This window comes from Manis javanica, chromosome 12 (genome assembly GCF_040802235.1).
Source record: "Manis javanica isolate MJ-LG chromosome 12, MJ_LKY, whole genome shotgun sequence".
Classification (NCBI taxonomy): domain Eukaryota; kingdom Metazoa; phylum Chordata; class Mammalia; order Pholidota; family Manidae; genus Manis; species Manis javanica.
Genome location: NC_133167.1, coordinates 41269349 through 41295127, shown reverse-complemented (window position 1 = coordinate 41295127; position 25779 = coordinate 41269349). Strand labels below are relative to the sequence as shown.

General features: G+C 37.2%; 1 protein-coding gene and 1 long non-coding RNA gene across 2 annotated transcripts in view; one reads left to right on the top strand and one right to left on the bottom strand.

Moving 5' to 3' along the window:
- MSTN (myostatin) overlaps positions 1-4104 on the bottom strand; it is an 8073-nt gene extending 3969 nt beyond the window's left edge. The window contains exons 1-2 of the mRNA XM_017642742.3: positions 3579-4104; positions 1385-1758 (exon numbers count right to left, since the gene is read on the bottom strand). Coding sequence (XP_017498231.1) covers positions 1385-1758; positions 3579-3951 — 747 coding nt within the window. The 5' untranslated portion in view covers positions 3952-4104. The remainder of the gene's footprint in view (positions 1-1384; positions 1759-3578) is intronic.
- Positions 3807-25779, top strand: LOC118971805 (uncharacterized). The gene is made up of 5 exons (XR_005060470.2): positions 3807-3918; positions 4020-4241; positions 7049-7149; positions 15955-16068; positions 16808-25779. It is a non-coding gene; the product is annotated as an uncharacterized lncRNA (long non-coding RNA).

The window sequence follows — 25779 nt, the reverse complement described above, 5'->3', positions numbered from 1 at the left end:
TAATATTTCTGATAGTCTTTCACTGAAAATACCTCTCTTCAGACTTTTTAACAATGATTTGCTAGTCCTTCCCTTGCCCCAATCTTTTAATGCATTTGAGACTTTATTTCCTTTTACACAGAAAAACTGTGTAATTCAATAATAATTGAAACCTCTGTCACACTACTATGATCATTTAAAATGCTACCTATAGAAAAAAATACTTTCTTAAATAATTAATAATAGCTTTTATCCTATATCAAAATCAAAACAGACTTGATGGTTATTGTTATTTAAGATTATTAAAAAAACACTATTTTGGAAGTCAATAATATTTGATGTAGCAAATAGATTGTTTTAAATAGATTGATGTAGAAAAATAGATTGGAAAATTGCATAATCTTTTAAAGAACATGTTTTCATTTAAAGTTAATCTGACTTACATGTTCTTTATAACCAAGACCACTTAAAGACTAAAAAGATAACATTTATTGTTTGCAAGTATAATCTTCTGTTGTCAATTATGTCAATAGATGAAAGTAAAAAATATGGCCACATTAGATACGTTTTTGAAAATGAGACAGAAGCATAGGTAAGCCAGAGAGCAAATAATTCTAAATTTATACTAGGTTGTAAAATGGTTTGTATTAATTTTTATAAAATATAAGGCATTATTGTCTGCTTGGCCAAATATTAAATTAGTTGGCATTATCTAAATAAACTCTCATACAAGAATGGTAAGGCAGCTCAGAAATAAGGTAAATGGCAAAGGAAATAACTAACCTGGAAATTTAAATTTTAGTAGGAGCAATTCACAAAGTTATCTAATCTACATATACATCAGTGCATCAATAGCTTCCAAAATAATGAACATATTTATCATCAGGGGCCTTAAATACAGCCTATTTAAAAAAATATAAGCCTAGTAATATTATACTTTGTTAATTGCTATAAATAAAAGCTTTTTAAGTATAAGTTTTAAAGCTTTTTTTCCGCTTTATTAAGCCAAAAAAATTTCAAGACATTTGGCACTCTTCTGGGGGAAAAAAAGTTTTAATTTGTTGGGTATGTACTAGAATCCACTATAAAAATTTAATACTTTTACTTATATAATCATGTAGCATGTCATTGAAGTATTTTGTATTTCAATGAACTCCCTAAGAAGTTAAGGACTATGGCATAACTTTTTTTTAAATCATCATGCGAAGTAAAAGTATCAAGTGGTTGTTTCATAGCGTATGAAATTGGACACCTTTTATTGGGTACAGGGCTACCATTGAGGTAAGATACCTTTGTCTGGCTTATGAGCATGGGAAATTGGTAGTTAATTGCCTCTATTATTCACACACATTATGAATAAAAACATAATAAGGTTGTTAGAATGTTATTTTCAGTTATCACTTACCAGCCCATCTTCTCCTGGTCCTGGGAAGGTTACAGCAAGATCATGACCATTCTCATCTAAAGCTTTGATTTCAATGCCTAAGTTGGATTCAGGTTGTTTGAGCCAATTTTGCAACACTGTCTTCACATCAATGCTCTGCCAAATACCAGTGCCTGGGTTCATGTCAAGTTTCAGAGATCGGATTCCAGTGTACCTTGTACCGTCTTTCATGGGTTTGATGAGTCTCAGGATTTGCACAAACACTGTTGTAGGAGTCTTGACAGGTCTCAGATATATCCACAGTTGGGCCTTTACTACTTTATTGTATTGTATTTTAGAGCTAAATTTAAAGAAGCAACATTTGGGTTTTCCTTCCACTTGCACTAGAAGGTCAGCTATAAAAGAGTAAAAACAGAGAAAGAGTTATTGAAGTGTTTTCTCATAAGAAATGAACAAACTCCTTTATATTAATTGGTGAGCATTTTTTCCATTGGAATAATGAATGCATTTTTAGTTTTTTAAAGTGAAAAACTATGTAGAATCTCATTCATAATTCAGAAAAATAGCAAATAAGATAATTACTATGGCATTTCAGAATTTTTTAGATACATATTTTTTAGCTGCTTATGAAGAATCTATCCTTTACAGAGAACTGTGGACTTAGGAAATTCTGTGATGTAATGAACAGTAGATGAAATTTTAAAATGATGATGATGATAGAAAGAACAGGAGACACGGTGGAAGAACATCCACTTAGAATTCTTTGGGAATCTGAGTAGTTACACTTACTGAGCAGCTGTACCAATCAGTCTGGAAGAAGGAACCCTTCCCCCAGTGCTGAATTACCTGGGGACAAGACATGCTGAGCAAATAACTGAGCCTTGGGAATTAGAAAATATAGTACAGCTGTTATGTTTTAGCTCTGCAATAGACTTTTAAAGAAACAAAATTAAGTAGGTAATTAGTACAAAACATTTAAATGTCAGATTTTGGCTTTCTCAAAAGTTAGAAAATGCTATCTTTAGGGTCAGGCTGTCATTACAAACAGAAGCCCTGCAATTTATTTCCTTTTGGTTTTCCAAGATTATTTATAAATAAGGCAAATCTACTCCAGAACTGTCTGATAGCAGAGCCTTCAGGAAAAATTACTTGTTACATTATAGCCTGCTTGCTCAATAAGGAAAACAATATTTTGAAACTATTTCAAATCCAGTTCCAAGCGTATAAAGCACTATGTAAAGCAAGATCACAGACACAGACACATGGCACAAAACCCTCCTTGTCATGCCTTCTCTGTTAAGGAGCCCGTCTCCCTCTCCTTGAGTATAGTTTTGGACTGACTGCAAAAGGAATAGTATAAAGTACATTATTTTTCAAAAGCAATATAGATATTACAGGTAATATTCCTTCCTCCCATGAAGACTAAGTCCCATCAAGACTGAAATAATATTTTAGAAGGTTATTAAGCAATGTGCCTGCCTAGAAACATGCAGACTGGGTACTCTCAACAATAGTGCCATGGTTAAGGTACTTTGTGAGTTATAACCTACTTGATTAAAATGTTTATTTCTTAGGTATTTTTTGATAATTTGCTCATGATTATCATTATGCTATGTTTACTTCATCATTGCTCTTACTGATACACTAAATGTTTGAAAATATTTGTTCAGACTTTCCAGAGTAATAGCTTTCAAAATTAAATATTTTAATTTGTGAAGAACCTAAAAATACTATGAGAAAGTTTTGAATAACAGAAGTTATCCTAGGGTCCAGCAAATGTTCGGATAGGCCTAAACATCTACAAATTTCTTTCTTTCTCTGTTATTAGTGAAAAAAACCTTGTTGTGCAAATCCATACTTCAGGCAACCAAATGCAATTATGAAATTTCATGTTAAGTTTTTAACATTGCTTGCAGTATCTCTCAGTTGTTACACTGGTGGTATTAAGCTGTGAATGCTTATTAAACTAAATAACATTAATCCCATGCAAGCATTTTATTTATTTTTCAGCTTTTTAGCTCTCTACGGAAACAAATTGCGCAGCAGATTTCAGTCTTGCTAGTAATTTCTCGTGAAATCCTGGGAAAAAGAAACTCTTCCTTCCTACTTACATAAAAGCTAGCAGCTTGTTAAAAGAGCCTGAAAGTAGATATGTTTCTCATAAACACTAGAACAACAGTCAGCAGAATCGATATACACTAGCAGTTCTACTTACACTCTGTGGGCATAGTAATGATCGTTTCTGTCGTGGCGTGGTAGTCGTCGTCTTCCAGAGAGCCCTCACTGCTGTCATCTCTCTGGACGTCGTACTGATCAATCAGTTCCCGGAGTGGGGGCGCTTTGGGCAAAAGTTGTCTTACAGCATCTTTGCTGATGTTAGGAGCTGTTTCCAGGCGAAGTTTACTGAGGATTTGAATCTTTATGGCTTCTATTCTTGAAGATTTAGTGTTTTGTCTCCAAGTACATGCATTACACAGCCCTTCTTTTTCCACAGTTTCTTTCTGCTCGGTGTTTTCATTTAGATCCACTGGACCAGCAACAATCAGCATAAACAGGTAAATATAAACATAGATTTGCAGTTTTTGCATGATTTTAAAGTCAATACAATCTTTTTCTTGTTCTTATTCCTTCCTTTTATTTTTCTTTTGGTTTTGAGTAATGCCAAGCAAAATTTTAATGCCTGTGCAGGCTGAGAGACAACTCGCCACACCAGTGAATCTTTTATACTGTATTCCAAGTGGCTTTTTATATTCCAACTTTGATGAGACAAGTGTCGTCAGGATCTACGATTGGCTCTTGCTCCACAATGAATCTCGCTGTCAGAGGTTAAAACCCTGTCTGTCACAAGTCACCAAACAGTATTTTGTTACAGTCAAGGGTGAGCTAATTCATTTGACTACTTCACAAAGAAATAGATCTACAAATAATTAAAAATATATATGACATTTGGAAAATTAAAGTCTATGTTAACAGTAATGTAAACTACACTTTAATCTTATTAATAACCTTTATATGTGAAACTCTTAAGCTAACATTTAAAAAAGTAAATCTTAATTTACACTTCATACCTTAAAAGCTGAAATGTTACTTCCTCAAAAGAATTAAAGTGATTTTATATTATTTATGCAAAGATTTGAAGTAAAAAGAATTTTATTTGTTGTATTAAATTATTTTCAGTGCTTTGTAATTAGGGAAATATAAATTGGGAAGACCTGAATTAAAAGGAAATAAAATTAAGATTGTGATACCAGTAAAAGATTTTCAACTATAATTTGAGAAACTTGTTTTCCTGACTAAATTCTCAGCACATGTTGAAAATCATATTTAGTATAATGTTATACTGCACATGGAATTATTTTTAAATAATTTAATATACTTTATTAATAGGAAAATTATGCTCAGTTTTTGACTGATTATTATTATTTCCTGTTCTAAAGATTAATATCACTCAGATGTGTTTCTTAATTGTTTATTACCAAGAGGACAATGTCATCTAGTAGGGAAATCTCTGAAGTTAGCATAAGAAGATAATGGCTTTTATGACTGGCGGCAATGCAACACTTGAGTTTTCCTCAGATTTCCAGTAATAAAAGTAAAAAGTGTAGTATATATTCTCTATAAATTAGAATATTGTGAGCACATGCAAAGGAAGAGCACCATAATGAAGGGGTGCTCATTTTTTTGTTTCCCAATACTGTGATAGGTTTGCACCCCTTTGCCAGTGTCTGATTTTGACCGGAGGGCAGACACCTGGCAGGGATTTGGGGTAAGGTCTTGGAGCAGAGAATAGAGCTTTTTGTTCTCTAAATTTAGGTGGCCTCTGTAGGGATCAAACTCTAACCCTTAGCTTTGGGAGCCCCAAGATCTAATCAAATGAACTATTAAAGAGCTACAGACATAGCTGGCAAGAAACAGAGGCTGTTTCCAGGCCACAGGAGATTTCTTCTGCTTTTTAGGAAGCTAAGGACTACTAAGAGAGTTAATCCATTATTTTTTTTCCCCCCAGAGAATGCAACGGCTCATATCAAATATTTAGTTTTTAGGTCACTACCACTTTTGCACATAGTACACTAATTTGCTGCCTCAGTGCACTAAAATGCAACTCAGTAGCCTGAAAAGTTAATGCATTTTCATCAAATTCTTAAGAGGTATCTACATCTCTTGAGAAAAAAAATGGCCTTACATAATGCATTAGATTTGCCCATCATTAAAGATTAAGGAAAACCAGACACAAACCAAATGCCCTGAAGGACGTCAGATACTCTTTGTTGTGGAACAATATTAGATCAGGCTTATAGTTTTATTTGTTTGATAAATTTATTTTTCAGAGTATGAATCTTTGCCATGTTATAATAATTATAACATATGCTCCTATACACTTCTGAGTCGATGAAACCTTTTGTTTTTTAACTTGATTAGAATTGCATAGCGTTTGGGAACCCAGGCTCTGGAGTCAGATCTGAGTTCAAATCTCAGTTTTGCCACTTCTGACTATGATGTAATAATGGGCGAGGTACTTACGTGATTTTTCTAGTCTTCAGTTTCCTCATAGAGTTTTGGAGGATGTAATTTAATAATGCATGTGAATTGCTGAATATAGCACCTGTCATATAATAAGTGATTGATAATTGGTACTTGAGTGCTTGGTTTTTGTTTCATCAAGAGGGTTTTATATTATGCTTAAAATTATCCTCCACATGAAGTAGAACTGCTTCAGGTTGTAGCTGCCAATTATCAATTTATATAGACTACTTCTGTAGGCTCTGAGGCAAGTAAAATTTTCCAAGGCAGTTGGTCTTATTACAAGGCATGTTTCAGCTCTTTACTCTTACTATCTGGAGTAAGATAAACAAAGGCTGTCATTTTCACACATAGTTGATGCTTGGGGATACAAAATCTGCAAATTTACCTACTTGCTGAAGTTATTTTTAACCCCAAAACCAATACTCATGGTGCTTTTGTGGGCATTCATGCACATGTGCAGAATGGCAAAAAATTTGAGTCTTCTGACACACAGGTTCCCAGCTGAGATCAAACAACACAATGTTCTGCCTTATCTCAGCTGCATACTGCAAACATGTGCCTGTTTGGTAATCTATTAGAACCATGTTTTTCCATTTTTCTGTGTCCTTTTTGGGGGGCAATTCCACTGTTTGAAATGACCTCCAAGCATAGTGCTGAAGTGCTATGCTCCCAAGCACAAAAAGCCTGGTAGTGGAAAGTAGAACTGTGATTGCCAATGGCTAGGAGGAGGGATGGGGGATGAAAGGAGCTACTATATAATAGATACAAAGTTTCAATTTGGGAAGATCAAGAAGTTCTGGAGATTGTTGTTGATAATTGCATAAAGTACAAATGTACTTAATGTCTCTGAACTACACACTTAAAAATGATTAAATGGTCGATTCTATGTTATGTATATTTTGCCACAGTTTTTTAAAAAAGAGATTATAGTATGCCTTAGGAAAAAATTTCTTTGTGGAAAAATATGTGTGTTATATAAGCTCTGTTCAGACTTGAGTTGTAAGTGCCATTCGCTATCAGTTAAACGTTAATGAATCTACAATATCTATTACATAAGATATCTTTAAACAGAAGTACACATAAAACAAATTATACATTGATTGGTTGATGGAAATGTTGTGACCAGAAGCTCATGGGAACATAACCTTTTATTTCCTCTAGGAGCAGTGGTGCATAATCATTCATTCAGTGTTGGCAGTGACTACAGAACACAGCTACTGTGAATAATGAGAATCAGCTACATCTAATCAACTTCTGTAAAGGTTGGTATTGAATGAGTTAAGACGTACACAAGAATTTTGAGAACATATATTGCTTCTCCAATGAGAGTGCTTGCAACCTTCCCAAGGTCCCAGGGCAGGCAGGTTCACCAACTATAAGAATCTTCACTGTGATCTGACTGCTAAGGGCCTAGCTCTGGCTGCTGTTGTGGAGACAGGACAGTGTGTCCTTAGGATATGTGAGTAGAGAAGAATTCCTTCTAGTTGACTGAGGAGAACATGGTTCAGCTAACTTTTGGTTTTGTCTTAGGTTGGCCATCTTTAAAAACAATTCTCAAAAGAGTCAGAATTTAGGTGACCAATGAAGCACTTTGTAGGTCTTGTGCTTTTCTTTCCCCTGTTCTTCTCTGTACTGGGTGGGCCTTGCATTTCTGTAACCATAAGAAAGGTAGCAAACAAACTTCTCTCATCTCTGTTACAGATACCACAGGGTGTTTCAAAACAACTTGGAAAATACAAAGCGTATTTCCAAAAGGAAAGTTTATGTTCTTACTCTTTATGGGAACTACTGGGAACTACTGAGTGCACTAACATAAGGCTTGCCAGAAGTTTAATGATGTGGCTAAAGGAAGGAGGAGGAGTTTTGAGTTTTAAGAATTAGAATAAGAATGCTTCATGAAAAAAACTCTTGTGTGAAAAACCCAGAAAGCTGTATTTTACCTGATCACTCTTGCCATTTCCTTGTAATGATAGTCCTTTAGTATCATCCTACGCAGATTATACTTAAGGCTGGAAAAAAACTATATAGTGCTCAACTCACATAACAGCATTAGAAGACAGCCATCCCATACCGATGATATCTGATTTTTCATGCTTTCAATAGATTATAGAACAAAGATTAACAAAATACCCTGAGCTAAGGAGCAACAGTATAGAAATACAAAACAAGAGACTTTAAATATAGTTCTGGGTTTGCTATTGATGTTTTATGTGACTTTGAATAAGTCATATAGCAAAGCCTTCATTTATGAGTATATGTATGTATCAATTCATTTATTGTTTTATGAAATATTCTAGTGCCTACTATGTACCTAACACTGTGTAGGTTCTGAGGGGGAGAAAATGAACCAAACAGAAACAGTCACTGTCTTAATGAAGCCCACCTGAAAAATATGAGCACATTTCATTAGGTACTCCCTCCATTTAAGGACTGTCCACTAAAGCAGTGATTCTTAAACTTTTTGATCTCAAGATGCCTTTATACTCTTAAAAATTATTTAGGGTCCTCAAAAGCTTTCGTTTTGTGGTTCATATCTATCAATATTTAACATTATAAATTAAAAATGAGAAATTAAAAATACAGGCATATATAAGCATATATTCTATTTGCTGACAGAGTGATAATGATGTCACACATCATGGAGTCTCTGGAAAATCCCACTGTACACATAAGATAGAATGAAAGTAGCAAACATCTCCTTAGCATTGTTATGAGAACAGCTTTTATTTCACACATTCTGAAAGAGTCTTCACTCCAGGGATCCCCAAGTCACAGTTTGAGAACCATGTACCAAAATAATTTTTGCAAATTGACTATTTTTTCCCTCTAACTTGGAGACCCCTCCTCCTAATACCTGTAGCTTTGCTTTTAGTGAGAAATCAAATACAGTAATTTTCAAACACTGTATATTTACTTATTGGTACATACTTACTGTCAAGAGCATAAATATAAATATCACTGCATTATATTCACCAATAACCAACGTATGGGTCATCTAGAGGATATGTGCACAACATTTGTCAGTTCCAGGGTATAGACTGAAGTCTTTGGTCTTGAAGGATTTCTTGAGGATGGTCTTCAGGTCAGTCTTGAGATGATAACATTCATATTATGGCAATACCTCGTACCATCCCAGTTAATAAGTTTCTGCATTCCACTGCCCTTTAGAGGTAGAATCAACTCATGAAAACTTCAGAATGTGGTTTCTTCCCTCCTTCCATTCCAAAGTGGGAACTCTAGTTTATTTATTATGGATTTGAAATATGAAGAATAAAAATAAAGTTCTAATTTGGCTTCCTCTTTTTACCATTGGAAGAAGATACTAGACTCAGACTTAGTGTTAAAATGGAATAGATTGTGCCCTCCTCCATTATTACAATTCTCAAATGTTTGCTTTTATTTCCCTACTTGTCCTCCCATTTTTGCCCCTCCATCACCCTAATAGGCCATGAGTTCTTAAAGGCAAGGAATCATATTGTTCATTTTTATCTCTTCTGTGCTAGGTCTAACAACTAGCACATAATTAGGTTGGCAAAGGGTATTTACTGAATAATTGAACCAACCAATGTATGAATGTCTCCTTAAATACAAAAAACTTCAACTTTCTGATTTTTCAGTAAGTATAATTAAATGTGTATTTATATACTTTCTAAGTGACTCTGGTGTGTTTTTAGTTTGCTCTGACTGTGGTTCATAGCATTTCTATTGGGTTCACTCTTCCTCAAACTGGTAAGGGAGACTGTGTTGCAGGTCCCTGTGTCCTTGTCTTCTCTAGTAGTTCTTTGGTAGAAAACTGAGCATTTTGAACATTCCAGTGGCACTTTTACATTTAATGGTCTATGACTACCCGGAGACACTGTGTGGCTCTTACCAGACACCTTGCTGAGGAATGGCCATATGCTACCACTATTTAAGACTACTTTTCCCCAGCACAGGTCATATTTAGGTCAAACTGAGTTTATGAAGCATCAAAGGTAGCCAGGGAGGAGAGAAGAAATCTCAAAAAAGCTGTGTGTGTGTGTGTGTGTGTGTGTGTGTGTGTGTGTGTGTGTGTAAAAGCAGAACAATCTTTGCCTCTTTGCCTTGGCCCCATGAGGAGAACTGTGAACTGATTATATGTGCCACAGTCTTCTCTTTCCCTTTCATATTCTTCTTTAGAAAGTGCTAAGTTTCTCAGTGATCCTTCTCTCCCTGATTTCTCCTCATGTAAGCAGGAAGAAGCTTTCCCCCCAAACTGGGATAGTTTATTGCTTTAGTTTAACCCAAGAAGGCATACTTTTTTGAGTAGTCAGCCTAGGTGGGTCAGAAGCCAACCTATTTCCCCGAATGCTGTCTCAAACTAAGTTCCTTCACTTTCCAGAGGCATGAGTTCCATAATAATTTAATAAGGAGTTTGTCTTATGCATATTCTGGATCATCCACATAACCGCCTTATATCCGAGTACTACTCAGTGTCTTAATTTTCTATAGAGTCTACAGTGTTTATACTTGAGTTTTTTACTGTAATCAGGTTGGCATTAAGTGCCACCCAAAGTAATAAGAATTAACTTTTATTCATGAGAGTTCTCAAAAAAATTGTCTTTCCTTTGAGAGGAATCTTTACATTATTCAAGCTTGAGATCCTGGCTCAATTTCTTTATTCTATCAATAGCAAATAAAGCATGACTACTTAAGTCATTTGCTCCAAGGTGGTGGCTGGTGTTTAGGAAAAGTCTGTGATTCACTAAGTCTTTTTTACTGAACTTAAATTTTCTTTTTGTTTATGTTGAATGTACATCGAAAGAGATAGCATGTAGGATAGGACTATTGCACATCGCCTGACATGTTACACCTCTCTTTAGTTGGCTCTGAAATTTGCTGCAGTTTGGTTTAAACTTCCATACCATTGCTCACCTCCCTGGATTAAGAAGGCACAACCTTCTACCGGCAACTATAAATTTTCTTTCCCAAATTTAATGAAGACAAATCTTTAAAATTTACAAATGAAAAAGAGCATAAAAAGTTCATTTTCATTATCTTTGGTGATTGATTTCCTTCATAATATCTTGGTTTACTTTGTAACAAGCGTGTGGTTTACATAGCAGATAATAACAATATAAATTGAATTGGCGAGGACATGTCTTTAGTTTTAAAATCTTCACTTTTATTATTAAGAGATAAGTTTTCCAGTAAACAATCTCTTCCTAAGAAAAATATCTTGCAATTTTCAGGATTTTATTTTTGGGCAACTTTGGAAATCATCGACTCATTTCAGAATATGTGTCTGCAAAAAAAAAAAAAAAAAAATTTGTGTGTGTGTTTTACATTTAGATTTTTTAATTTAAAGTCTTAAAACTCTTTTTAAAAAATCTGACTCCCTCTTTACTAACTAGTGCCTCAGAAGTAGTGATAACTTTAGAATTCAGTTCCTTCCCAGAGAATTGAGAAAATGTTTTCTTATTTCCTTGAACTGCCTAAAGAAGCATTGTTTTTCAAGAGGATTAGCTTTCAGAGGCATTCTGTTTCCAAATCCTTTTGTAAATTCCTAGAAATAACCCTTTAAAAATATATTCATTTGTTCATTTATTTTTTTCATCAAATATTTACTGAGCACCTAATTTGTGTTAGTACTATGCCAGGAATTGGAGATGGAAAAAAATGATACTTTTTGCTTAAAGAAAAAAACTGAAGTTTGGGAACATAAGAATTTTAAGATTATTATAGCTAATCTATTCATAAACAGATAGAGAAACTGTGCAGAGGCCCAGAAAGAGGTTATATGACTTAAATGAGAATTAAATTTAAAACAGTTTATTGGATTTACAAAGGCAGTTTGCACTGAAATTCTTTTAAAGCATCTAGTTCTTTTTTTATATCCAGTTAAGAATTTGTTTAATGTTCTAAAATTAACAAATAAGGTCAGTGCCCAATTTCCTGGGTCAATGCCACAGTGGTGCCCTTTGTTCTTGGACCCCATCCATGGTCTGGCTTGGCAACTGAAAGACCCAATGACCTGCATTTGGCAATTAGTGTAGGAGTTTTAGTGTCTACGACTAAACATGCTCTGGATGCCCATTTGCTCAGATATTGGGGATCAGTCTTTTGTTATAGACCATCACTGTTTATGTTATACTCATTTTTTAATATTTTGAATTATATGTTTACATCCTTGACTTTTAAAATTAAAAAGTCAGTAGTTTCTAATAATTTTAACTGTAAAGAGTTCTAGCTTCTTTATTAGTTTAAAAAGAGATAAAAACTTGAATTAATAGTAAAAACATTTTGATTTAATTAGAATTAATATGAACATTCTGGCCCCTGCTGGGAATTCTAAGAACTACATTACTTGTACTACCATTTTTTTCTAAGGTCATATGAACTTCATTTTAAACCTTAAATTCAGTTTTATATATCTTCTCGCTTTCTAGTAACACACAGAAATTTACTGAATAAAATCTGTAAATGAGGCATTACTAAGACTTAAAATCTATGCTAAATTTTGGAGATTTCTTCATGACATTTTTATATGAATTTGAGTCTACTGTAATACACATTTTCTACCTCTGTTTTAAATATGGAGAAACGTAATATTTTTATCTTCACTCAAACTCAGGAGACATCTGAGAAAAAACTGGAAGGAAAAAATGGGAAATGTGCAATGTAAATACTAACACAAAGAAATCCAGGATTATGATGTTAGTTGCAGACAGGATTGAATTTGAGGCAGAAAGTGTAAAACAAACAAAGAGGGAAATTTTATGATGGTAAAGGATTTGCACAGAGGATATGTTTCATAAATCTTAAAGCACTCAATAATCTAATAATTATAATAATACATAAAAAACTGCAGAAGCACAAAGCACAAGGAAAAATGATCAGGAACAAAGTTGTAGTAGCCTGCTTTAATCACATCATCTATCAGTCAAAAGTTAGGATATATTTGAATAACGAAGTCCATACAGTTGATGAAATAGATTTGGTTGATGGAATAGATGGAATGGATGACATATATATCCTGTTAACTAAAAAAAAATGTTTTTTAAAGCACATGAAACATTTACCAATTGACTATATTTTAGCCTACATGCACAAAGAAATCAATAAATTCCAAAAATTAGAAGTAATCCAGACCACATTCTCCAGTAATAACAATGTAATTAAACAAAAATGAATGACCAAAATAAAAATCACCATTTCCACTATTTAGAAACATAAAAGTTTTTAAAACAACCTTTGGTGCAAACTGGAAATAAAACTGATACTGCAGAATGTGTAGAAAGGAATAATTAGGACATACACAAAATAATAAGTAAAACATTACATAGAAAACCTTTTGGATACAGCTATCACTGTGTTCAGCAGATATTCATAGTTACAAACATGTATTACTAAATAAGAAAAAATGAAAATAGCACACTATTTGACTAAAAAAAATAGAAAATGAACTACAAATAGACTATAAATCTTAAAAAGCTGAAGAAAAATTAAAAGATGAAGTCAGAAATAGCAAAGCAGAATTGATAATATAAATTTATGACTATTACCTTAAAGAGGGAAAAATCCCATAATACACTAGCTAAACTAATCAATACAAAGAAGGCATAAATATTCTAAATTAGAAGGAAGAGAAATGATTTACAGACACAAAGAGAATTGGAGAATTAAAAGAGTAAACTGCAAAATAATATGCAAACAATTTTGAAGACCTGTGTGAAATGAAGATGATACAGATTTTCTAGAACAAACATAACCAAAGAAGAAAATGGAATAATTACCAGTGAGCTACCCTCTGAGAAATGCTGGATTCTTCACAGGACAGGTAGTACTTTTCAAAGTAGTGTTTTGAGATGAGCATTTTTTTATTAAAATAGGATAGTATAGAGTGCATTCTCATACCAAAGGGAAAGTATTATCCAGTGAAACTTCTGCAATGTGTATATTTATACCAGGTCTCCTTTTAAAGCTACATTTTTGCTATACGTCACAATCAAAGTACCATGAACAGCACTGTTCTAGAATTTTAACTGTTTAATTAAAGAATTCTTTAATTAAAGAATAAAAATAGACCAATATAGAAAACTTATAAGAAATTACAAAAGCTTACAAAAAAAAGCTGTCATAATACCAATGTTAACACCTGGCAATGGAAACAAGAAAAGAATATTGACCTGAACTTTTAAATTAAATATTAGCAGTTAGAATTCTGCAGTTTGAAAGAATAATATGCTCTAATGAAGCCCAGTCATTTCAGCAATGCAAACACGATTCAAAATCTGAAATCTACTAATCTTTCAACATATTAATAGGTAAAAGGCAGGGGGGACCTGATCATCTTAATAGATTCCTCTAAAGCTCTTGGCAGAATTTAAATAGGAATCCTTTAATTAGGACCATTCCTTGTTAAAAAACCCTCAGTAAATTATGAGTAGATGGATATTTTCTTGAAGTAGTAAACCAGCATTATGCTTATTGATGAACCACTGTACATTTTAAAATCAGAAATATGTTAAGGATACCCTCAATCATAACTATACTTGTTTATATGGAATATTAGCCAATACAAATAGTGGAATAGGAGGCATAAGTAGAGGACAAGAAAAGAAAAAATTGTTATTTTTGCAGGTGGCATAATTTAATGCCTATAAAAATCTGAGAATCAACTGGAAAAAAGTATATGAGGTTCAGTAAGGTGGCATGTTACGAAATTAATACACTCTGAAACATAGATTTTCTTTATGCAAAAAGTAATCAGAAAATATAATGAACAAAAGGGGATGCTATTCAGAATAACAATGATTTTTTTGAGATTATTTCTTTCTGTTGGTTATTTTTAAGTAGGTTGTTTAGTTTCCAAATATTTGGAGATTTTCCAGATACATTTTTTACTGATTTCTAGTTTAACTCTACTCTAATCAGAGAACATACTCTGTATGACTTCAATCCTTTTACATTTTTAATAGCTGGTTCAATGGCCCAGCAGATGTTGTCTCTCTGTAACAGTTTCATGAACACTTGAAAAGAATATATAACCTGTTGCTGTGTGTGTGATTTAATAAATATCAGTTAGGTCCAGTAGGGTTGTTTAAGTCATACATATCCTTACGTGTTTCTATCTACTTGTTCTGTCAATTCCTAAAAGATAGGTGTTGAAGCCTCCAGCTATGACGATGGTTTTGGACTATTTTTCTTGTCAGTTTGGTCAGTTTTTGTTTCATGTACTTTGAAGCTCTGTATTGGATGTATATATATCTACAATTGTTACACTTTCATGATAAATTAAATTAACTCTTTTATCATTATGAAATGTCCCTCTTTATCTCTGGTAATACTCCATGTCCTGGGATGTGCTTTGTCTGATGTTAATATGCCCACTACAGCTTTCTTAGCATTAGTGTTTGTCTGGTGTTGCCTTTTCTATTTACTTTCAACCTATCTGTACCTTTATTTTTAAAGTGGGTTTCTTGTGGACTACATATAATTAGGCCTTGCTCTATACACCCTATTTTGAAACCTCTGCCTCCTGTTTGGAGTGTTTAGGCAATTTACATTTAATGCAATTATTGATATAACTTGGATTAAGTCTAGTATGTTGCTGTTTTTTTTCAATCTGCCCCCGTTTTTCGTTCTGTTTTCCTTCTTTTTCTATTGTCAGTTTGAGTATTTGTCATTGCATCTCCAGTATTGATTTATTCACTATGCCTGATCATTTTATTTATGTAGTGGTTGCTCCGGACTTTATAATATACATACTTAACCTTCAAATGCTATTTTGCTGCTTCATATATGATGTAAGAATCTAATAACAATGTAATTTTATTCCTCCCCTCCCATCGTTTGTATGGTTGCTGCCAGACATTTTACCTCTGCCTATGTTTTAAATTCCTTAATACATTGTTATTATTTTTGCCATAAACAGTCACTTTTCTATAAAAAGTCTTTATATTTATGCATATTTTAATCATTTCCAGTGCTCTTCATCTTCTTGTGCAGACCAGGCTTTCCCAGTATCGGTACTATTGACACCTTGGGCTGGATAATTCCTTGTTGAGGGCAGGGGGTAATTCCATTTTCTCGCCTTTTTCCCTCAGATCAACTTGCACAAACTCTTAAAGATATTTGTAGAGCTTATAATGTTGAAAAGTTGGAAATAATCTACATGTCTGACAAACAGAAGTAAATCCAATAAATTGCAATATCCCCAGGTAAATCTATATGTATGTACTGACATGGAAAGATGAATGTACTATGTGAAAAAAGTGAACTTTAGAACAGAATATATTTTATAACCATGAGAATAAGAAAACCTAACATTCATTATATATATGCATTCTCTGTAGACATTTCATCCAAGCGCATGACCTTTAATATTAAATATTTGCTGATGTTTGCTCCAGACTCATATTCAACATCTACTTTACATCCCTTTTTGATTGTTAGTGGGAATTTCCAGTTAAACTGGGAATTTCCAGTTTAACATGGAAAGAGTTCTGAAGCAGAACTCTTGATTTATCAGTCCTTTCCTCATCACCCAGCCTACTCCATTTCAGTAATGGCACCACCATTCAAACATTTAGTGCTCATGTGAAATACCTGAGAGTCAAGGAATTTTTCTTGGTAAGCTTCTCACTCCACCCCATTCAATGGAAATAAAGGAGTAGCAAGCTGGAAGATTAACAGGGTATTGCCTGGTTGTGGGATAATAAAATAACTACCACTTCTTTAGTTCACAACAAATTAGTCACTCTATGAGGCACTTCATATATATTATCTCATTTAATCCTTACAAAACTCTATATGGCAATGGTTATTTCACCATTTTACAATAGTTTAGGATTTCAGGCAATAATACCTTAGTGAAAAATGAGGTCTGTGTGTGTATGATTGTGCCTGTGTGTGTATATTATGTATAAATCCTCTCATATTTCCCTTTCTTTGTTACAGCTTATAGGTCCTGTCAGAAGATGGTTACCAGGTAATATCGACATCCTGAGAACACCAGGTCGCAAGGTAGGTGCTAGTGGAAGCATGTTGGGCACTTCCTGGGAGGTGTTGATCTCACACCTGGTATGTGCAGATAGGTCCTTATATCCCACTTCTTCACTAGTTCAAATTCTGTAATATTAAAATTCATTCTTCCTCAGTTATGTAAAAATTTTCCTTCCTCAGTTATATAAAATATTAACTGGCTTTGTGGGTAGAAGGAAGTAGTTTCTTGAATAAATATATTCAATGTGACTTCTGTAGAATTGCAAGGGTGTTTTGAAAATTAATTGCATCAGGTGCTGTGTTAAATACCAGTAACACAAAAAATTAATAATGACATGATGCCCCTGATGACCTCACACTCCAGTTGGGGAGACAGACTTGTAAACAGATATGTTAAAAGTAGAAGGTGGTAAGTGCTCTTGGGAGGATTGAGCAAAGAGCTGTCAGTGCAAAAGCACAGAGGACTCTGCCCAAGGGAGTCAAGAAGGTTTAAGAGAAAGGTGACATTTGAGCTAGATCTTGAAGGATGGGCAGGAGTTTGCCAGGTTAATGAGATGATCTCTATATAAAGTGCCTAGGACAGGGCCAGGTACTTGGTAAGACTCAATAACATCTAGTTCCAGTCCAGGAAGTGTTCCAGGCAGAGGACACAGGTCAGTTCAATTCAAGGAACACTTATTGAGTACCTTGTATATATCAGGCACTGTTCCAGGTTCTTTAGCCCTATGTGCCAGGCACATCCTGTGAAGACAGACAATTTCACAAGGATCTAGTCTGACCCATGTCCAGATCTATTTATAGATTTTGCTCTCAAGATGGAACAGGGATGTTTGTTTTAACACTGTTAACACCTTCCATCTTGATTGTAATCTTCTACAACAGCATTGATGGCACTGAGATGTAAGCAGCTAATGACTGTTCTAGACTCAGTTTCATCAAGGCAGTGGTGATAGTGTGGCCTGACTTCCCTTGTGTACGGGGCCACTTTGATCTGCACTTGAGTCAGGTCGGGGCAACAGCTCTTCCTCCTAGCATGGATGGAAGAATCCAGATGCCTGCACTTCTGTTCTAGCTCACTGACCTGGTAGCTGCCCTCTCTTCATTAAGACCTTTTATTATATCTGATCACCAAATCTTGATGGTTTATTCTACAGTAGAGTAGGAAATAGTATAGAATAAATAGGCTCTACACTGTTATCTGAATTTATTATACTAAACACAGAACCTATACATTTCCACATCTGAAATAGAACATTTCTAAATATAAGGAACCTTCTGTAAGTGTTTTCAATGGCAGTTTTACTAGCTGGGATACAGAAAATAGAAGGAATGGGCCAGGTGTTTCATAAACATTTTATTTAGTCCTCACAGCAGTTCTATATGAATTATTGTAATTGTTACACAAATTAGGAAACCAAGGCACAAAGCATTTAACTTACCTCAGACTGAAAATGGGAGTGCTGGGATTTAAAACCAGTCTACCTAATTTCAAACCCACTTTCTTTCCACTACAACAGTGTCCAATTTTAATGCTACCATTTATTTTCTTTCTACCATATGCCAGACACAATGTGAGATGCTTAAATACATCCTCTCTAATCCTCATGAATTTTATTTGATAGGCTATCAATGCACTTAAGTTCTTTGTTACAAGTCATAGCCAGCAAATTATAGATCTCAACTTGGTCTATAGGTCTGAAACCTGGAAGCCTGTTTTCTATTTACTACACCAGTGGTTCTCAGCACTGGGTGTACATTGGAAAAAAATAGGGTACTTCAGAAAAAAGCCTTACCCTCAGAGACTCTACTTTAATTGGTCTGGAGTAGAGCCCAGGTGATTTAAATCTAGGTGATTTTAATGTGCTCTCTAGTCAGGGGCACTAGAGTCAGGTCCGGCAGCAGCTCTTCCTCCTAGCATGGATGGACTGCAACTCAAAAAGTTCAAGTGAATAGGACGCTTGAGGTAAGGCACAATTTCATTTATTATGATAAATTGGTGGGAAGTGACACCCACAGACTATTTAAAGTGATTGTGTTTTCCTGGAAACTACACAGAGGAAGTAGCAGGGGTTTTGGAGTAAGATAGGTCTAACTTTTAATTAGTTTGACCCTTTCTTTCTGAGTGGTCCTTGGCAAGTTACTTAACATTCTGTAAAATATTGAATTGTGAAAGAAGTAAAAGGTGTCCTTGGAAGACTATTCTATCTTGGAACAGATGGAGTGAATGCTGCCTTTGGTGACCCCCTCCTGGGGATCAGCAAGCACACAGTACATTGAAAAGGCCCCAGGCAAACTGATTTTTCTAAGCAATCTAATTATAAAGCCCATCTTCTGTTTCCCATTCTTCCCACCCCCAAACATTCCTCAAGCCCCTAGGGGCCTTTCTCATTACAGCTACTTATGGGTGATTCCTTTATTGCTGGACACATGTTGTTGGAAGGTGAGCAGAAGAGGATTCCCTTTTAGCCTGAATGCCAGGGTGGGATATGTATGTATGCTCAGGTGAGAGGGAAAGGGGAAGGGTATTTTTAATGTCTCATATTAGACTTGAAGTATACTTTGCAATAGAAACAACAACTGGATGGTAATAAGGTTTCTTTGTTATTCAATTAATACCTACTCAAAATTTTGCCAGAAATGTACTCTATTTTATATACAAATAGGACTATGTTTTGGTAATCTTTTCAGTCTGATAGGCTTTGAGGAATTAGTATGGAAGCATAACCATTATTTTTAACATTACCTCTATGAGAAATATGGGGTCACTCCTTGGGCTCCAAGCAATAGCTTCTTTCTTCTCTAACTCAGCTTAACAAGTTTAGTGAAGCTAAATTGGTCATCTAGTGAAGATGGACTGAGGCAGCTCAAAGAATGCCGTTTGCTCTCTGGAGTTTAGCAGAACTCTGAGCTACTGATTATAAGATCACAACATACTTGAAGTCAAAGGTCATTTCTTTCCTTTTTTTTGTGTCCCTGTTCCTCCCAAGCAACTGATCATATAGTGGGAGCATATACTGGGCATTAACATATACATAGATTAGATTTGAGATCAGCAATGACCTCACTGTCAATGGAAAAGTGGACTCTGGGAGTCAGTTCCATGCAGGGACAAGACATTCCTCAAATGATCTTCCATTGTTTTCTGGAATCAGATGTCTTTCAATGACAAGACTTTAAGAGAGTACATGGTTGTTACAGTAAAATATCATGGTGGAAATTATGAGTATGGTTCAGATTGCATTAGAAAGTGTAGAGGAAGAAAATGACAAATGCAGGGCTTTACATTTTTTGCTCAAGGCCCTGTCGGAACTTCGGAAAGCTTCCTTGGCTGCCTTAAAAAATATCTTTTTCCTTGTATCAGTGAGGCTGAGGTACAAATAAAAAAAACAACCTAACTTTGATTATGCAAAAAACAAAACCTAAGTTTGCCAAAACCACATGCATTGTTGGCAAAAAACAAACCTAAGTCTGATTATGCAGTTTTATGCATTACAATGCAGACTTCTAGGCATCAGTTAGGAGTGTAGGATCCTGAGAATGGAAATACCTGGGTAGTGAGTCCAGCTACCTTGAGTCCCCAAGTACCACTGAGTCTTAGTTGTAAGGAGAAGCAATCCTTCCTCTGTCTGATGTTTTTTCTCTTTACTTTATAAACCTGTTGTATATTACCTGAGGTAGTTGGTTCGTTACCTGTGATATATATGTTGTAACATTACCTGAGATAGAGGGTGATGAATCCCCTCAAGGTCAATCCCTGCTATTTCTCTTTGCTTCCAGACCCAAGCCTATTCTAGTAGATTCAAATTCTGGAAGACCTCAGGGAACAAGTCAGAAAAGAGAAAAATTGGAAAATTTGCATGATGATTACAGTTCTCATTTCAATATAGTTTATGGGCTGTACCTGGTATTTACAACTCCTTTCTTCTATGTTTCTCCTGTTCCTTTTATTAGATAATACTTTAGCTAGTTGTGATTACTTATCAGTCGCTGTAGGGAAATTGGAAATTACCATGGCGAGAATCCTCACCTGACCCTAATCTACCTGCCTATTGCATATGTGCAATGCTCGCAGACTCATGTTTGCACACCTGTTGATGGTGAGCCATCATTGTCTGTGTTTCTATATAAGGAGCCCCACCCAGTGCTCTTCACAGGGGTTGAGTGGAGGCAGAGATGGAGATGGACCGTAAACTTTTCAGAGGTGGATGTGATTCTAGCACTCGACCTGCCATCACTAGAATAAAGATTTTTATAAACTTTTTTACCTGCAATATTCCATTGTTGTTGTTTGGTCTCACTGAATCCAGAGTGAACCTGACTGGGTCTGAAATCCCCCTCATGCATAGTCAGCAGGATTTGTTGCAGACCAAAAAAGGAACAAGCTGCCTTCATGGGAGGAGTGCTTCAGCAGGCTGCCCTTATGCCATTATGTGGAAATACTGCAGGAACCCTTATGGATGAGGAGGAATTTAGTTGTCCCCCAGTGATCATGTTGACAGAGGTGGTTTTCTTCCTCAAGGAATGGGCCCCTTCCTGGGATTTGGGGGAGGTGGAAGTGACACCTGAGACAGTGATAGAGGCCCTCCATGAGATTGGGAGGTCCTTAGAGAAATAGAGTGTCTGTGAGGTGGCAGGAACCGTGGGTTGGCTATACCCCACATTATTAAAAACGGCCATAAAAGAGAAGGACGAACTCCTGCAAGAGGCATGGGAAGGGGCAGCATGACAAAGCAAGGTGCAGGGTGCTGTGGAGGAGGGAAGGGATTTGTTGGAGAATGAGGACATCACAGCAAAAAAGCTAAGGGAAAGGAAAGGTGGTGAAGGAGGAGGACGTGCTCCTCCTGCGAGGAGCATAAGAAGAGGAAGCATGAGAATGCCAGCTCCAGAATATTGAGGAGAAGGTAAGGGAGTTGTTGAAGACTGAGATAGCATTGCTGCAAGGCACTGTGGAGAGGATGTAGCAGAAGAGGTGCTCAGGGGAATGGTGAGGAAGCTGCCATCAGCTCCAGAAGCAGTAGAGGATACATCAGAGAAGGACAAAGGGGTAGGGATGGTGCCAGAGGCACCAACCCCTCCTCTGTTGAAAGCATGCCCTGTTTTAGTCAAGAAAACTAAGACACGGTAACCACAGGTTCCTGCTGAAGCCCTCTCTCTAGGTCATGGAACATTCCATCTCTGCCCCAAAACTCAGGCAGAGCTGGTGGATTTGGGCTCAGCAGAAACCCTGTGAGTCCCGGTCAGCCTGGCTCCTGTGCCTTTAAGATGTAGGAGTGGGTGGGATTATTCTGTCTGGGTTAGAAGCAGGAAAGCTGGCTTCCCTGACAACTCATCTTGCCTTGAGGCAGCAATTACAAAATGCATACCAGACCCCAGGCAACCACTTCCTTCTCTTGTGGCTTATGGCCACACTTTCAGGGTGACTTACCATCCTCCCCTGCTAAGTGGCATATGTATGCTGAGCTCCAACAAGTATTATGGGATTTGGGCATAAAAAATGCTATTTATAACCCAGAAAATCATGTCCTGGCTGAGGAGATGAGGGATGTGGTGCTGCAAATGGCTCCCCTGTCCCTCTTTGGACCCCTAATGGCCATTCTTTCCCCTCACTTAGAGCAACCCATGAATGAGGTTACCCGTACGGTGGCAGATTTGGGGGAAGCAGAAGTGATATGGGCATGGAACAGAGTGTGGTCCACTACTGAGAGGAGGAGTTTAATAGGCCCCCTAGAGGTCACAAGGACCTAGATGTGAGTTGATTTGATAAAGGCAAGAGCAGATAAAGAGAAATTGGATGGGAAGTCAAATAGAATCTTACTGGAGCTGTGGCAACAACTGAAGTCAAAACAATGGTTTCAGCCATTGAGGACCAAGAAATGGAAGCCAGAGACAAAGCCACAAGCCTGGTTTGTGTGCCTGCAGGAATTCTTGCTGGAGAGTGAGCCAGTCTCACCTGGACCCTCACAGGAAGATGATTGGGTGATATGGTTTGACTGAGAGGAAGGTCAAGGTACCTGCCTTGGGGGACCAGGTGGGGACTGGAGGCCACATGTTGAAATATCAATTCATTGGTCCCCAGTCAATGTACAACGTGTCCTGGTTCTGGTAGACACAAGAGCTGAATGCTCATTGATTTACGGCACCCCTGAGCGGTTTCCTGGGATCCTTGCTGTGATGGATACAGGGGTAGGGCTATCAGTGTGAAACAAGCCCAATTCCCTTTAGGAATAGGGAATCTACCCTCAAAGGAGTATACTGTGTGTATTTCTCCCATCCCCAAATATATTTTGGGGATAGATGTACTATAAGGCCTATAGTTGCAGACCACTGTAGGTGAGTTCAGACTGAGGACACTAAAGGCAGTTTTGAGGGGACATGGTAAGCTCCCACCTGTAGCTTTGCCTGTGCTTGTAGGGTGACTAATACCAAGCAGTGCGAATTGCCTGGAGGGCATAAAGAAATTGGAGAAACCCTCCAGGAACTGGAGAAGGTAGGTATTATAAAGCCCGCCCATAGCCCTTTTAATTCCCCAGCGTGGCCAGTAAACAAGCTGGACAGCTCCTGGTGTATGACTGTGGATTACAGAGAACTTAATAAAGTCATACCTCCTCTGCATGCTGCTGTCCCCTTTATTGCAGGTCTTACAGACATCCTCAGTCATGAACTAGGGACATACCATTGTGCTGTAGATCTTGGCAATGGCTTCTTTCCCTTTGACATAGCACAGGAAAGTCAGGAACAGTTTGCCTTCACATGGGAAGGATGGTAAAGGACTTTCACTGTCCTTCCACAGGGACACTTCCTCAACCCCACCATCTGTCATGGACTTGTAGCCCAGGACTCGGCAGCATGGGCGAAACTGCCAATGGTGCAGCTGTACCATTACATTGATGATATCATGCTTCTGATTCTCTTACAGACCTAGAAGGTGTAGCACCTGGGCTGCTGCAACATCTATAGGAGAAAGGATGGGCTGTGAACAGCACAAAGGTTTAGAGACCTGGTTTGTCAGTCAAATTATTAGGTGTTGCCTAGTTGGGTAAGACTAAAGTTAACCACAAGCAGTGATGAAGTTTAGGCTTTTCCTAAACTGTTAACTCATGACCATCACACTATTGAAAGAGTTTTGGGTCTTTAAGGCTACTGGAGGGTATTTGTCTGGCACAAATTCTGAAGTCCTTACACCATTTGGTACAAAAGGCTGTCATGTGAGACTGGGATGAAATGTGCATTTGCCTTTGCCACTGCAAAGTGGGTAGTCAAGGCCATGAAGGCCTTGAGTGTGATAGACCCATCAAAGCCCTGTGACTTGGATGTCCATGTGGCAGAAGACAGTTATGGCTGGGATCTCTGGCAGTGGCTTGAATGAACTCACCAAACTATTGGATTCTGGTAAGGGGCAGAGGTACAGTACACCATGCCACTGGCTACAAAGCCCATTACTGAGGCTTGACTCTGTGACTACCAACATGGTACAATGCCAACTGGTTGGTCACTGACCCCTTTGGGAGCAAGAGTTGTAGCAAGACTTATGGGCCTCTGGTCAGGCTAAAACAATCACAGTGTATCTGTGACAGGCTATGTACTGCTGGCATTCCCAGGAAACAGTGAAGCAGATGAATTGGCCCAGGTACATTGGCTAGAAGGAAAGCCTGCCTCTGATGTGGCCCAGTGGTTACATCGGTGTTTGTTACATGTGAGACAGAAGACAATTTGGGCTGTAGCCCATCAGTGGGGTCTGCCTTTAATCTTTGATGAAGTCAGCAGAGCCTGGCAGAAGCACACCGTATGCTCTAAAAGGGACTTACAGCGAGTTCCACAGCAACCTGGGACAATAGCTAAGGGGCTGATGCCACTCATCAGGTGGCAGATAGACTATACTGAGCCTCTTCCCATATGAGAAGTGTATCGATATATCATGACATGTGTAGACACAGCTACTGGAATTTTGGTTGCTTTACCTGCATGTTGCACAGACCAGAAAACAACCAAAAGAGGACTGGAGTATCTCTGCAGCCTATGGCTGACCACAGGTAATTGAGAGTGATCAAGGCACCCACTTTACTGACACACAGTACAAAAATCGGTGCAGCAATTAGGGATAAAGTTTCATGTACTATATAATCCTACCAGGGCAGGCATGATAGAGAGGCACAATGGTTTGTTAAAATCTGGCTTGAAGTCAAATACCAACAGTCTCTGGGGATGGTCAATCTGATTATGGACACTGCTATGACGTCTGAATGAGAAGCTCAGGAAGGGGCCATTGAGCCCTTTAGACATGATAACATACATTACTGCCTCCCCTATATAACTCCAAGTACAAAACGAGGAATTGTTGAAGCCAAGATTTGGCCACCAGAATAACATCTTGCTGCCACACCACCTGCAATAAACCCTGGAGACTCCATTCTGTGGACATGGCCTTGGACATTTCAACACATGGACCAGTGATGGCTGGCCCTCCTGGCACCTTGGGGACAAGGCTTGGAGGCTGGCCTCCTATGTATTCCTGGAGTAATGGCAGAGTTGCCCCCAAGGATTACAGTAGTGTATCATAAATGGTCAGAAGGTCAGAGCATCTTACTGGGAAATTTTGTTTTATCTTTATGGCCAGTTCATGTACCTCCAGTAGCACTTATACATGGACCCCTCAGTAACTCCCACAGGGTGAGTGGTAAAGGTATGGTGTACTAGACCCAGATAGGACCCCCTTCCTGCCACTGTCCCATCACAGGATCACTCTCTTGCATGCATCCTACCTGGTGGACAAGATTTGCCTGTGTTGGTGTGATTAGAACATGTGTCTTATCACCCTTAAAATTAATCTCCTCTAATGTCTTTGTGGATTGGGCACACACCCTAGCAAAAATTGCTACTTACTGGGTGAGCATGGTGCTCTCTTCCAGTCTGCTGCTAGCCTCCCATGG